The 12177-nt window shown below is 47.7% G+C and overlaps 1 protein-coding gene across 2 annotated transcripts in view; it reads right to left on the bottom strand.

Moving 5' to 3' along the window:
• The window catches only part of SRRM3 (serine/arginine repetitive matrix 3), a 104331-nt gene that overhangs the window by 3455 nt on the left and 88699 nt on the right, over positions 1–12177 (bottom strand). For both annotated transcript variants that reach the window (XM_081890384.1, XM_081890385.1), the window contains exons 13-15: positions 3047–3399; positions 2138–2353; positions 903–1040 (exon numbers count right to left, since the gene is read on the bottom strand). In XM_081890384.1, coding sequence (XP_081746510.1) covers positions 903–1040; positions 2138–2353; positions 3047–3399 — 707 coding nt within the window. The remainder of the gene's footprint in view (positions 1–902; positions 1041–2137; positions 2354–3046; positions 3400–12177) is intronic.

Below are 12177 nucleotides of genomic sequence, written 5' to 3'. Positions count from 1 at the left end.
GAGATAGCCATACATATATGGCTTCCTTTGGCGCCTTAGAGATTTGGCTGGTGTTCCTCATTGGGGTGAGGAGACATGACCATCAGCCCCTCTAGCAGTGGACTGAGGCGGCTGAGGGCCAATCCTTTCGGAAGCGAAACGAAGCCACTCAAAAAACAAGGTGGCAGCTTCCACATATAATGAAGATGTTCTAGGACGGGCATCCCCAACCTTCGCCCCTCCAGATGTTTTGGACTACAATTCCCATCATCCCTGACCACTGGTCCTGTTAGCTAGGGATCATGGGAGTTGTAGGCCAAAACATCTGGAGGGCCACAGGTTGGGAATGCCTGTTCTAGGACATAGCTGGGCAGAGTATTGTGTGTGTGTGTGTGTGTGTGTGAGAGAGAGAGAGAGAGAGAGAGAGAGAGAGAGAGAACCACACTAAATAAACTAAAAACAACTAAAATTAACAAGGCAGCAGTGGAATTTCTGTAAAATAAAACAACAGTTAAATTCAGTTAAAACTGAAGCCAACAGAACTCAGAGGTTTAGTTTAGCTCCTTCAGAATGATAATAATTATATTTTTAAAAAATCCTGTTCTACGCCACAGGTGTAGGTATTACATGTAGAAACAGAACAATGCCTAAACCTTAAACAGTAAGTCTGCAACATGTGCATTTAACTTGTGTGCATTCAGCTTCACAAGCATTTAAATGTAAAAGGGTGCAGAAAGGGGCTAAGGTTCTGAGGAAAATGATTATGGCAAGCCCACCCACCCTTGAACACAGTTGGTTTTGATTGTACCAGCAATCATACTGTAGCTTTTGGATCAAGTGCCTGGGCAGCTCCACAAAGAGCGCATTGCGCCAATCCAATATCGAACGCACCGATGCGTGAACTCCTGTGGTCAAGTTTTTACCTGGTGATTCTTCTGGGCTCCATGAAGCTTGGGGAGTCACGCCTTCTCTTTCGGATTGGGGAGTAGCTCCGGGAGCGACGCCGGGCACGGGTGGGTTCTGTGTCACTGTGGCGGGCGCGCGGCTCATTGTCCTTCTCTCTGGATGAAAACAACCACAACAACCACAGCAGCCCTGTGGCCTCATTTCCACACACATTGTGAGAGTCTCTGGGAATCTGGGTCTTGGGAACCACAGTTGGCCGTGCAAACCAGCTGCAGCGCCCCTTCAGGCACCAGGAGACAACGACGGCTTGCAACACCGGCCCCTGGGATTGAAAGCCGGCAAACTCGCATCTTGCAAACACTGAGGGACATAGGAATCTGCCTTATATGGAATCAAACCATTAGTTTATCTAGCTCAACCTTCATAGGTTGTCCAGGGTTGTGGGACAAGGGGGTGGGATCAAGACACTTTGTGCTGATTGGAACCAATCAGGGTGAAAGGAGGTGAGTCAGTCACTGGGGACGGGCTCCTAGGGTCACTCTGTGTCAGGGAATGGCTGGGTGGCAAAGAGCGGTGGGAGGCACCAGCCCAAGAACCCCCCAGGGATGACACAGAGAAAGAAGACTTAGACCCAGGGCAGTGGCAGTGTGTCAAGGAGCTGTCAGGCAAGCACAGGTCATCCACGGGGCAGGAAGAATATGAGGCACAAGATGCAATTAGCTTTTATTCACAGAAAGTAACATCACAGCAGAATTACTGTGGCTTGACTCATTCAGCTTGGGACGGTGCTGAAACTGACCACAGGCCCCGCCCTTCCCCTCTAGCCTGTCACTCTGGATCCCTCCCAAGCAGACAAAGGCTGCAGAAATGGGTGGGCTCCTCCTCTAGGCTTGTCTGGCTCAGTGCTCAGCAATGTGCAGGACTCTCCTCGATCAATCGGGGTGTCAGAGCAGGAGGAGAGCCAGCAGTACTGGGAATTCCCTGGTGCTGTGTAGCAGGGGAATCTCTGACTCGTCTCTATCCGAGTCTGCACTCCCACTGCAACTCTCAGCCTCCAGCCCTGTCCTGGAAGGGCCTCTTTCTTTTGACCCCCTCCCTTGATCGCTCAAAGCCCCTGCTTCTAGCACCTCCCACCTTGTCCCTTACCCAGGCTGCTTTCTAGTGTCCCACCACCACAATCCGGGTTCTAAGTCACCGTCTTCTGTGCTGTCGCTGCCCCCAGTGTAAGAACCGGGGATTACAAGCACCTTACCTGCTGCTTGTTATTTTTTTCTGGGATCCAGACCGGGTCCTGCTGCGTGCAGATCTCTTCTCCCGGGATCGGGACCGAGATTTCGACGGGGACCGGCTGGAGCTCCAGGAGCTGCTCCGAGACAGGCTCTTCCTTCGCTCCGACTTGTGCCTGGAGTGTTTGGCTGGGGCTGGAGAGCAACTGCCCAGCCTACCGCGGTGGTGCCTCTCCTTTGCTCTGAAACATGCAGTGGGCGGAGATTAGCAGGGCCAATCAGAGCGCAGAGGGGGAAGCAACAGAGGGGGGCATTAGATGTGGGTGTCAGGTTCAGACAATGGTTAATTTGGGGGGGATTTGATTTCACCCTGCCAATAAAGGTCCGTATAGTTAAAGCCATGGTTTTCCCGGTAGTGTTGTATGGAAGTGAGAGCTGGACCGTAAAGAAGGCTGATTGCCGAAGAATAGATGGTTTTGAATTATGGTGCTGGAGGAGACTCTTGAGAGTCCCATGGACTGCAAGAAGATGAAACCTCTCCATTCTTAAGGAAATCAGCCCTGAGTGCTCACTGGAAGCACAGATCGTGAAACTGAGGCTCCAATACTTTGGCCACCTCATGAGAAGAGAAGACTCCCTGGAAAAGACCCTGATGTTGGGAAAGATGGAGGGCACAAGGAGAAGGGGACGACAGAGGACGAGATGGTTGGACAGTGTTCTCAAAGCTACCAGCATGAGTTTGACCAAACTGCGGGAGGCAGTGGAAGACAGGAGTGCCTGGCATGCTCTGACCCATGGGGTCACGAAGGGTCAGACACGACTAAACGACTAAACAGCAGCAGGTTGTTTTTCTGCGCATTGGACCAAACATGGGCCCTGTTGGAGGGTATGGTATATGGGCCACTCCCAAGCATGCACCCCATTCTGGTTCTTACGTTTTTAGGTGCACCCCATGGTTCTTTTCTGTCCCGGCCACGGTGTGGTAAGGGTGCGAGCAGGTGGACCCCTCTGAGTCACTGCTGTAGCCTGTGTGGCTGACAGATCGCGGGGACTCCTTGGCGGCTGAGAGCTTGGCCCTGCCACGCCCTTTGTGCTTGTGGGTCGACGTGGACCTCGCATGGCGCCTGTGGAAGCGCTTATCTCCACCCGAGCATCTCCCCAGAGGTGAGGCGGACCGGCGTGAGGCCTTGACGCCATATTTGCTGCTGCACCGGCCTTCCTTGGAGTGGGGCGACGGGGCTTCAGACTTGATGTGGGCCCTCGTGGAAGGAGACGTGGAATCCAGCCTCTAGCAGAATGAAAGACGCGGAGGGACGGGGAGAGATACAGAGAGAGGGAGGGTGGGGCGAAAAGAGAGAAAGAAGGAAAGGAGAGGGTTTTTTTAAAAAAACAAAGAGAGACCCCTCACCAGCAGGAAAAAGCTGCAATTTCACAACAGCGATGCACAATGATTTGAATAAAGGCAGGCTACACAGATACTACTCTGCACCTCTCTCCCCTGTTCAACCTCTCGACCTTAAACGATGCAGCTCATGCAAAATCTCTGGCATGCAAAAACAGGAAATAAACCAAAATGAAAAAATGAAACAGGGAAGGGGAGGCGGAGAGTTTCAAACGGGGCGGGAGGGAGAGGGTCACCTTGGAAAAATGAAAAGTATATAATATGTGCATGTGTGTGTGTATGTGTGTGTTCTTTTAAAATAAAAGAAAGAAGACCCCAAATTATATTTTGTTGAAAAAAACAAAGAGAGAGAAAGAGAGAAAGAAAAGGGAGGGTGCTCATATCGGTGGAAGAGGGGGTACATTATGGGATGGTGGGGGGAAAGGATAAGAAGCCAAGGATCGGGTGGGGTGGGGTTTGGATAGAAATGGATTTCTTTGTGGGGAGCTTGATCAAGGCATGTAGAAGAAAAGAGAGAGCTATGTGTAGGTGATGGGGATTGGAACAGGGGCTGGGTTGGGGATGGAGAAAATAAAATCTTAAACCAAAAGAAAACTCCACAAATGTCATCAGTACTGAAAAAAAAAGGATATTAAAAAAAAGTTTCTGAACTCTTCCTGGGTTTTGAAAATTTGTGCAGAGTCTCCACCAGCGTTCTATTCTCTTTCCTTTTTTATTTTATGTTATTTATTTATTTTTGTTAAATTTCCACTTTTTTTTTTTTAAGTCCGTCCTGGTTAACGTCCACTTACCAAGAAAGTGGTATTTCCTCCTTTAGTAGGTAAGGTATGAAGAGAAGGGAAAAGTTGGGCAATATAAGTGAATCATTAGATTGACAAAAAATGCAAGAGAGATCGAGAGAGAGAGAGGAAGAGAGAAAGAAAGAAAGAACGAGAGAGAGAGAGATAGAAAGGAGAGGAATAAAAAACCAAACCACCCTGGTCTCCTAAGCTCTTGCAACACACAGCCATGAGGCGGACCCTGTGTGCAGTCCCCTCTTTTGTTTTTAGAACAAACGGAATGCCATTTGGATTTCCCTAAAATTAGTGGAAATGAAAGGGTGGGTTTTCTTTTAAGACGGACATGCTCTCAAGGCTGCAGGAGCCTGATGACGTACATAGGTTTGCTAGGCCATTGGCGTTTAGCTTGCCGCTCTTGGGACTAGTGTTTTCCCACCAGTACTGGGATCTCAAAAGCAGCCATCTTTGCCCAGGCACCAACCACAACCCTTAGTCCTCTGATTGTGGCCTGTTTCTGCCCTTTACCCCAGAGATTCTAATCTGGTTCCATCCTCTTCCTGAGTATGCTGTCCTGAACCTGCTTCTAACTGATCAGATTCTTCTAGGTCAGTGTTGAGGCCCTCCCGATGGTGTTAGACTACAACACCCATTGTCCATGGCTACTGTTGGGCATGGGAGTCCAACAGATTCCCTCCCCACCTCTCCTCATTTAGTTCTGTCCAGGATCTGTCTGCTCCATTTCTCTCAGACCCACACAAAGGCACAGAAATTAAATTTAGTATAGTGGGAAGATTGTAGGGGGAATCGAGCCATGTCCTTTCTGTGGACTTTCCCCAAAAGTCCATGATGGGAATTGTTCCCATATTTGGTGATACGCAGGAAATTGCCCTATGCCCAGCTAGGCTGTGATGGGTCCTTGTACTTCGATATTGTCAAGCTGGCTGTTCTCCAAGCTCTCTGGGGAAGAGGCATCTTTGTCCTCACCTGTGACTTAAACCTGTTGCTCACTGGAGATGCTGCCAGGGACTGGACTCACACCTTCTTCTGCAGGCCCTGGACTACTGAGCTACGCCTTTCCTGCAAGGGGCACACAGTTGTGTAGGACAACCCCATAAGGGAATCATTCAACATGGGATTGTTGACAGAAGGAGGCTGAAACAATTCTTTCGGCGGAGGAAGAACACTGATGGATTGGTAGATTTAGGGCCGACCATGTGACAGACATAGATCAGCTTTATAACCTTTGCAACTTCTCTCCACGTCCCCAGAATCCAGCCTGTGAGCCAAACATAGCCCACCAGATGTTCAAATTTGGACTGCAGGCTGTTTCCCTCAAACCATGCCCACCTGCCCCATACCTATGCCTTGTCATGTATGGGGCAGGTGGAGATACAGCTGAGAGTGAAAACCAGGAGTCTTAAAGGGTGCTGTGAGAGCTAGTTCCCCACGGGAACCCAGCTCCTCCACTGTACTACAACTCCCAGGATTCCTTCAGAAGGCCAAATGACTGCCCCAGTTCAAATCTCCCTTGGAGAGATGCCCATCTGCAAAGCAGGTGAACATTTGGGCAACAGGTGGCTTTGAAAAGGCAACAGAGGGTGTATCTGTTGTGCAACCTCTGGGGTGAGTGAGAGCTGGGGACTTTAGCTGAGCCTTCTCCATCTTCTGGTACCCTCCCCATGTGGCTGATGGGAGGAAGAGTCCAACAACATCTGGAGGGCCACTGATCCATTGCATAGCTTCCCTCCACCTGCTACCTTCCAAATATTCTACTTGCATCATCCTTGACCATTGCCAGCTGAGGCTGATAGTAGCCCAGAACATCTGGAGGGCACCTGATTGCAGAAGGCTGCCTTAGACACAGAGAAAAAGAAGGAACCAAAGACATCCAAAATCAGCAGCTAGGCTGGCATCTTAAACGTCCCACATAAAAAAAGCTATGGGGATCAAATGTAGTGGAAAAAAATGTTTTCCCCCACTCCCTCCAAAAAGGGTAATAGGTGTTTGAGTAAGACAGGCTTCCTAGCCTGTAAAACATTTACTTCTCTTAGCTGGGTGGGTACGTGGGTGCATGTGCCTAATAATGATCAGTCCCTTTATACTCTGGCCTGATCTATTTGCCTGAAGAAGAAGAAACCCTTTAAACTCTGGGTCTGCTAGTTCTCACAAAACCCACCTATTTTAGGAAAAGGAAGTGAGCTGAGAGGAAGTGGGGTCTGCAACAAAATGTTGCAGTGCGGGGTGTGCTCCTGTTTAGTGTTCAACCCATCCATCCAGCCCTGCCTACTTTCAGAACACTCTGTTCCATTCTATTCCCCTGCCCATCAATTTTTTGGCATTTCTGGCACATGGTCATTCATTCTGGAGCTACTGGGCATGCTCAGTCTTCAATCAATTGGGTTTTTTGGAGGGGGCGGGTTTGCTTCCTTAGGTCTCCCCAACCAGTAAATATTTATCTACTTTTGCAAAACTTTCCCAACTACAATAATTCCACCCCATCAAAAAGCGCACAAAAATCCCACCCTGTTCTATGGCATTCAAGGTCGGTATTAAAATACAATGAAAAAGAGGAAGGGTTCCTTCCTACCCAGGGGTTGAGCTTGTTCGGAGGTTTCAGGGCTAGCACAGGAGAGGGTTAGCTCTTAGCTCTCTCCCCTATGCTGACATTTAAACCAACCCACTTTCTTTCTGGTTCGCTACTCTCAGTTCATTCCGCTCTTGCTTTCAGTAAGAAAGAGTGACTCAGAAGGGAACCGGCAATAAGAATGTGAGAAAAAGCCTCCTGGATCAGGCCCATGGCCTGTCTAGTCCAGCATCCTGTTCTCACAGTGGCCAACCCTGCCCCAAAGGGAAACTTGTATTCAGGGTTCAAAACATTCTGTCAAATTTTGTGTGTGCAGTTTCCTTTTCTTTCAGGGGGTGGTAGTGTGGGATGGGGGCAGCCCTCTCTTTCTCCCCTTTCCTATTTGATCAAAATAAATACCACCAAACACCCTCCAACTTCTCGCAGCTGAAAACAGCAGGGTCAGCCTCGGGTTTTGTAAAATCCCACCCCTGGTTCTCACAAAGAGCATCACTTCCTGAGATTCTCTCCCATACTAAAGACTTCCCCCTGCCTGGTACACAATTTTAGACCTGTGTGCCTCTTGACATTCTGTATTCACTGAATTTTCAAGTTGGAAGGGACTCTCTGGGTCACCTAGTCCAAAACCCTGCAATGCAGGAATCTCAACTAGATCTTTCATGACAGATGGACATCCAACCTCTGCTTAAAAACCTCCAATGAAGGAGAGTCCACCACCTTCCGAGGGAGCTCATTCCACTGTCAAACAGCTCTTACCATTAGAAAGTTCTCAGAATCTCCTTTCCTGTCATCTGAAGCTATTGGTTCAAGTCCTGCCCTCTGGAGCAGCTCTGCCTTCCATGTGACAGCCCTTCAGGTATTTGAAGACAGCTATCATATCACCTCTCAGTCTTCTCTTCTCCAAGCCAAACATACCCAACTCCCTCAACCGTTCCTCAAAATGCTTGGTTTCCAGACCCTTGATCATCTTGGTCACCCTCTTCTGCCCACCTTCCAGCTTATCAATATTAGGGTTGCCATAGGTCTGGAAATTCCCAAACATAGCTGGAAATAGGCCGTTGGAAACTTTGCCTCAACAACTTTGGCCAAAAAATCCTCAACAACTTTTCTGTCTGGATTTTCACTTTTTGAAATATGGCAACCCTAATCAATATTCTTCTTAATTTGTGGTGTCGGACACAGTTCTCCAGGTAGGGTCTGACGAAGGCAGAATAGTGTGGTGCTATTACTTCCCTTGATCTGGAGAATATGCTTCTGTTGACCTGGCCTAAAAAGGCAAAGGTAAAGGGACCCCTGACCATTAGGTCCAGTCGTGGCTGACTCTGGGGTTGCGGCGCTCATCTCACTTTATTGGCTGAGGGAGCTGGCCAGGAATAGCATTAAATATTTTTTGCTGCTACATCACACTGTTGATTCTGCTTCTGGGCAGAGAAACTGAGGGGATGGTGATGAATTTCTCCAGGGGGAGAAGAGAAATTATCCAACTATTTCTTGGGTATTGAGGGTCACCATTAGCAGGAACACAACTCCCCTCCCATCAAAGCTTTTGTCGCTGCAAGCGATGACAGCAGCAACTGCATGGATAGCCTAGCAATCATCTTGCATCCTCCACAATGCCCCAGAGACCTGGCATAGTTCTGGTGTGTATGTGTCTCTGTGTGTGTGTGTGTGTGTGTGTGTGTGTTTGAGACAGAGAGAAAAATGGTGACTACCACTTACATGCACACAAAAATGGTGGGGAATATTTGGAGAAAACTCTGCAAGTGACCTTCTTTGTCTAAGCAGGTGTGGAAAAAAAAATCTCTCAGGGGGAAAAAAGTATCGTCAGCTCTGATCCCTTTCCTTTCTTTTTGAAAAGATGTCACCATATTTAACTTCTTGGTGGGTCTGGTTATACACACAGTTGCTATTCATTCATCAACATTTAAGACAGGAAGTCATAGCTGAGTAAAGGCAGAAAGGTTCGAAGTGGACCTCTCCAGCTGCTGTATACTCAGTGTTCCACTTCCAGGTGTACAATTACCTACATATACCCTAGAATTAAGATGCCTCCCCTCCTTCATTGGCAGAAGTAACTTCTAGAGACCTGGAAAAGAGACCTTGAGCTCTGACCCAGGGCAACTTTGATGCATGTGTGTACATAACTATTTTTTGAAGGCATCTCCCCCTACACAGACTGCAAGAAAAGGCCAAACCATGGCACTGATTTACCTTAGCTGGGAGATAGAAGACCAGAACTGACCCTGGTAAACAGGGATAACAGGAATATATGGGGCCAGAGAATTGGAAGAAGGGTGGATTGGGGTTCCCTCAGGCACCTTGGGCAGGATATGGAAACATCCCCTGTTAAAACTGAAACAGACTTTCCCTGCCCATGTGTCCAGAAAATATTATCCCCTTGCAAGAAGTGGTTGCTGATTTTCTGCAGCTTTCTTGAAGTGTACAGAGGGGAAGCAACATCTCTGAATTTTTCAGGAGGCAGTTGGTGCTTTCCTTAGAAAGTACAGCTAGCGGGAAGCAGTGGGGAGAGCCTCTGGCTACTTCCTGCCAGCGGCACTTCCCAGAATGCCTTGGGTATCCCATGAGGGCAGCCATGAAGTGTGGCAGTCGAGGAGCTATGGAGAGAGCTTTGCGCTGCCATGTATGTTTTAGTGCTTAAAAATAAAAAGCAAGGGGAAACATGGGAAACTGTTGGCCAGCTTGTTAGCAAAGGGGCCCCTCCTGAAAATGCCAGAGAAATGCCTTCATTTTCACTCACACAACAAACGGTCAAGAATATTGTTTTGGTATTTTCTGCCATCAACCCAGGAAAGTCCAGACCACTTGAATTCTGTATACACTGGAACAAAACCATTTCAGATCTTGAGATTTGCCTTTGAACAGCATGAATCACACAGAGCAACACATTGAAGGCTTGTCTTTTGCCTTGTGGGTGGCCACGAGGCCAATTGCAAGGGCTTTGGGTCAACCGCAAGGGATTTGAGGCTGCTGGTGGTCTCTGCCCAGATGCAATCAGTGGCCAGTCTTGCCTGTTCAAAGCATGCCCAGCTAAATCTGAAGAGAGTTAGTAATCCTTCTAGATACACATATACCTACCAGCGAGAGACCCTATGGAGGCTTCAGCATGAATAAGAAAACAAAAGGAAATCAGTATTTCGGTCTAAAATGTTAACATTCCCCACCTTCACCAAAGCACCTAACAGAGTTACCACCTTAGGGAGCAGCACCCATCATTATAGCCCCTTTAAGTGGAGGTAATTATTGGATTTTCGGGAGGGGGGAGATGGTGAGAAAAAAAGGGTCTGATTCACACCAGGGAGAATGGAAGGACAACCAGAACCGGGGTCTTCTACACAAAAGGCAATGCGCTTGAATCCTGGTGTTACCATTAACCCCAGTGTTCTTTACCAAGGGAAGAGTTGACTGATGGATTTGGCTCACATTCCAGGCCTAACTGGTCTGTCTTGGTCAAGCAGTGATGCCCAAACTGATCAAGGAGGTGATGGACACATCACCCACCTCTGAACTATGATGGGATTACCTGCACACCCACCCAGAGTCCATCACCTGACACTCCCCAGGTTCTTTTACAAACAGGCTTGATTTCAAATCATTTCCATGCTTCCATTTGAGACCTTGCAGGTCAGGGGTTCCCAAAGTGACTGGTAATGCCCCCAGGGGGCAGTAGGATTACTGGTGGGGGGAGCACTGGAGGTATACCTAAATGACTACCAGGCTTTGAAAAGCTGGTATCACTGAGTCAAGTTCATCAGATGTGCTGAATTAATTAAATTAGGTAGTTTTAACTGAATTTTGAATCAATGGTGCAATTAATTGTTGATGTTGGTGAACAGATTTGCCAGAATTGGAGCCCCCCAGTCAATGTCTCTCTTGAGTAACTCTGGGTTGGAGGACATAATCACAGCCTGGGGCCTGACCCAATTAATTTGGTTTACCAGGTCAATTACCTCAAGAGACAGGGACAGGGGACCATTCAGGTAAAGGATTTCATTTTATCCTATTTCATCCTAATAGACACATCTGGATAATGCCTCTTATTTTGCCTCTTTAACGCTGGTTGTTGACCCTAAAGATTTGATTTGGAATCAGTGGTGACCTTTTTTTGCACGTTTTCTGACATGGACAGAAGACTCCATATGGTATATTTTGAGGGAGATCTTAAATGAATGACTGCAGTTCCAGAGCTACAATTCCAGTGGGACTGGTTGTGAACCTGTAGCTCTGTGAGGGGAATCGGCGCTTCATAATAACTCTCGGCACCTTTAACACACTCCAGCTCCCAGAATTCTTTGGGGGAAAGCCACGATTGTTCAAATTGGAATCATAATGCTTTAGGGCACATAAAACTGCTAGCACATTTGCAAAGCTAAGCAGGGTCCAGTATGGTTTCAAATTGGATGAGGGAGCTATGTGTTGAGACCCCTGCATTGCAGGGGGTTAGACTAGATGACCCTTGGGGTCCCTTCCAAATCTATGGTTCTAAGTCTAAACGCATGGGATGAATGTGGTCTGGAAGAATTGTGCGGCTTATAAGTCTTATGGAAGCTGCAGAGCGTCTGGGAACTTTTAGGGTTGCACCAATACCAGGAACAGATTTCTGAAATCCATTGTACAAAGTCCAGTGTTGGGCAGTGAGTTGCGGGATACACTCACATGTCAGTTTATTCCATTTTCCTGCTGTTTTCCTAACTGTTAAATTACGCATTATGTCTGAGCTTCTACACAACATTTTATTCCACATGACATAAAGACACTTTCTGGAATATAGCCAGTTTCCAAATAACACAGTCCCAGTGGTGGAAGGTCACTGGAATTAGGCAGAGTCACTCTCCAGATGGCCCTTCTGAGGATAGGGGGAGCTTTCATTATTTCTTTCGAAGTCTTTTGCGTTACACGCTACCAGTTTCCTCACTTTGCAGAGGTAAGGAAAGGGGGCTGCCTGATCTTCTAATAAGTCCTCATAAGTTCTTCCTGCTCTTTGTGGAATCTCCACAGTAGCCACAAATCTCAAACCTCAGTGACTCCCACTTCCCAGATTATGTACAGTACAATCACATCTTATGTGGGTGTTCGGATGCATGGATTCCACATATATGCAAAAGTGCATATAAAACTGCTTCTGAAAGAGCATCCAGTGGCTTCCACAGCTGGCGTGCTCAGAGGGCCTTGCAAAGAGCTTAAAAGCTCTTTTTGCACTGGGTTTTCCCAGCACAAAATGAGCTTGTAAGCTCTCTGCCTTGCATGTATTTAACTTTCAACTAAAGGCCTCCAACTTCATAT

Source organism: Podarcis melisellensis, assembly GCF_964234715.1.
Source record: "Podarcis melisellensis genome assembly, chromosome: 15".
NCBI lineage: Eukaryota > Metazoa > Chordata > Lepidosauria > Squamata > Lacertidae > Podarcis > Podarcis melisellensis.
The sequence above is the reverse complement of the archived record's forward strand: the minus strand, read 5'-3'. Positions and strand labels throughout refer to the sequence as shown.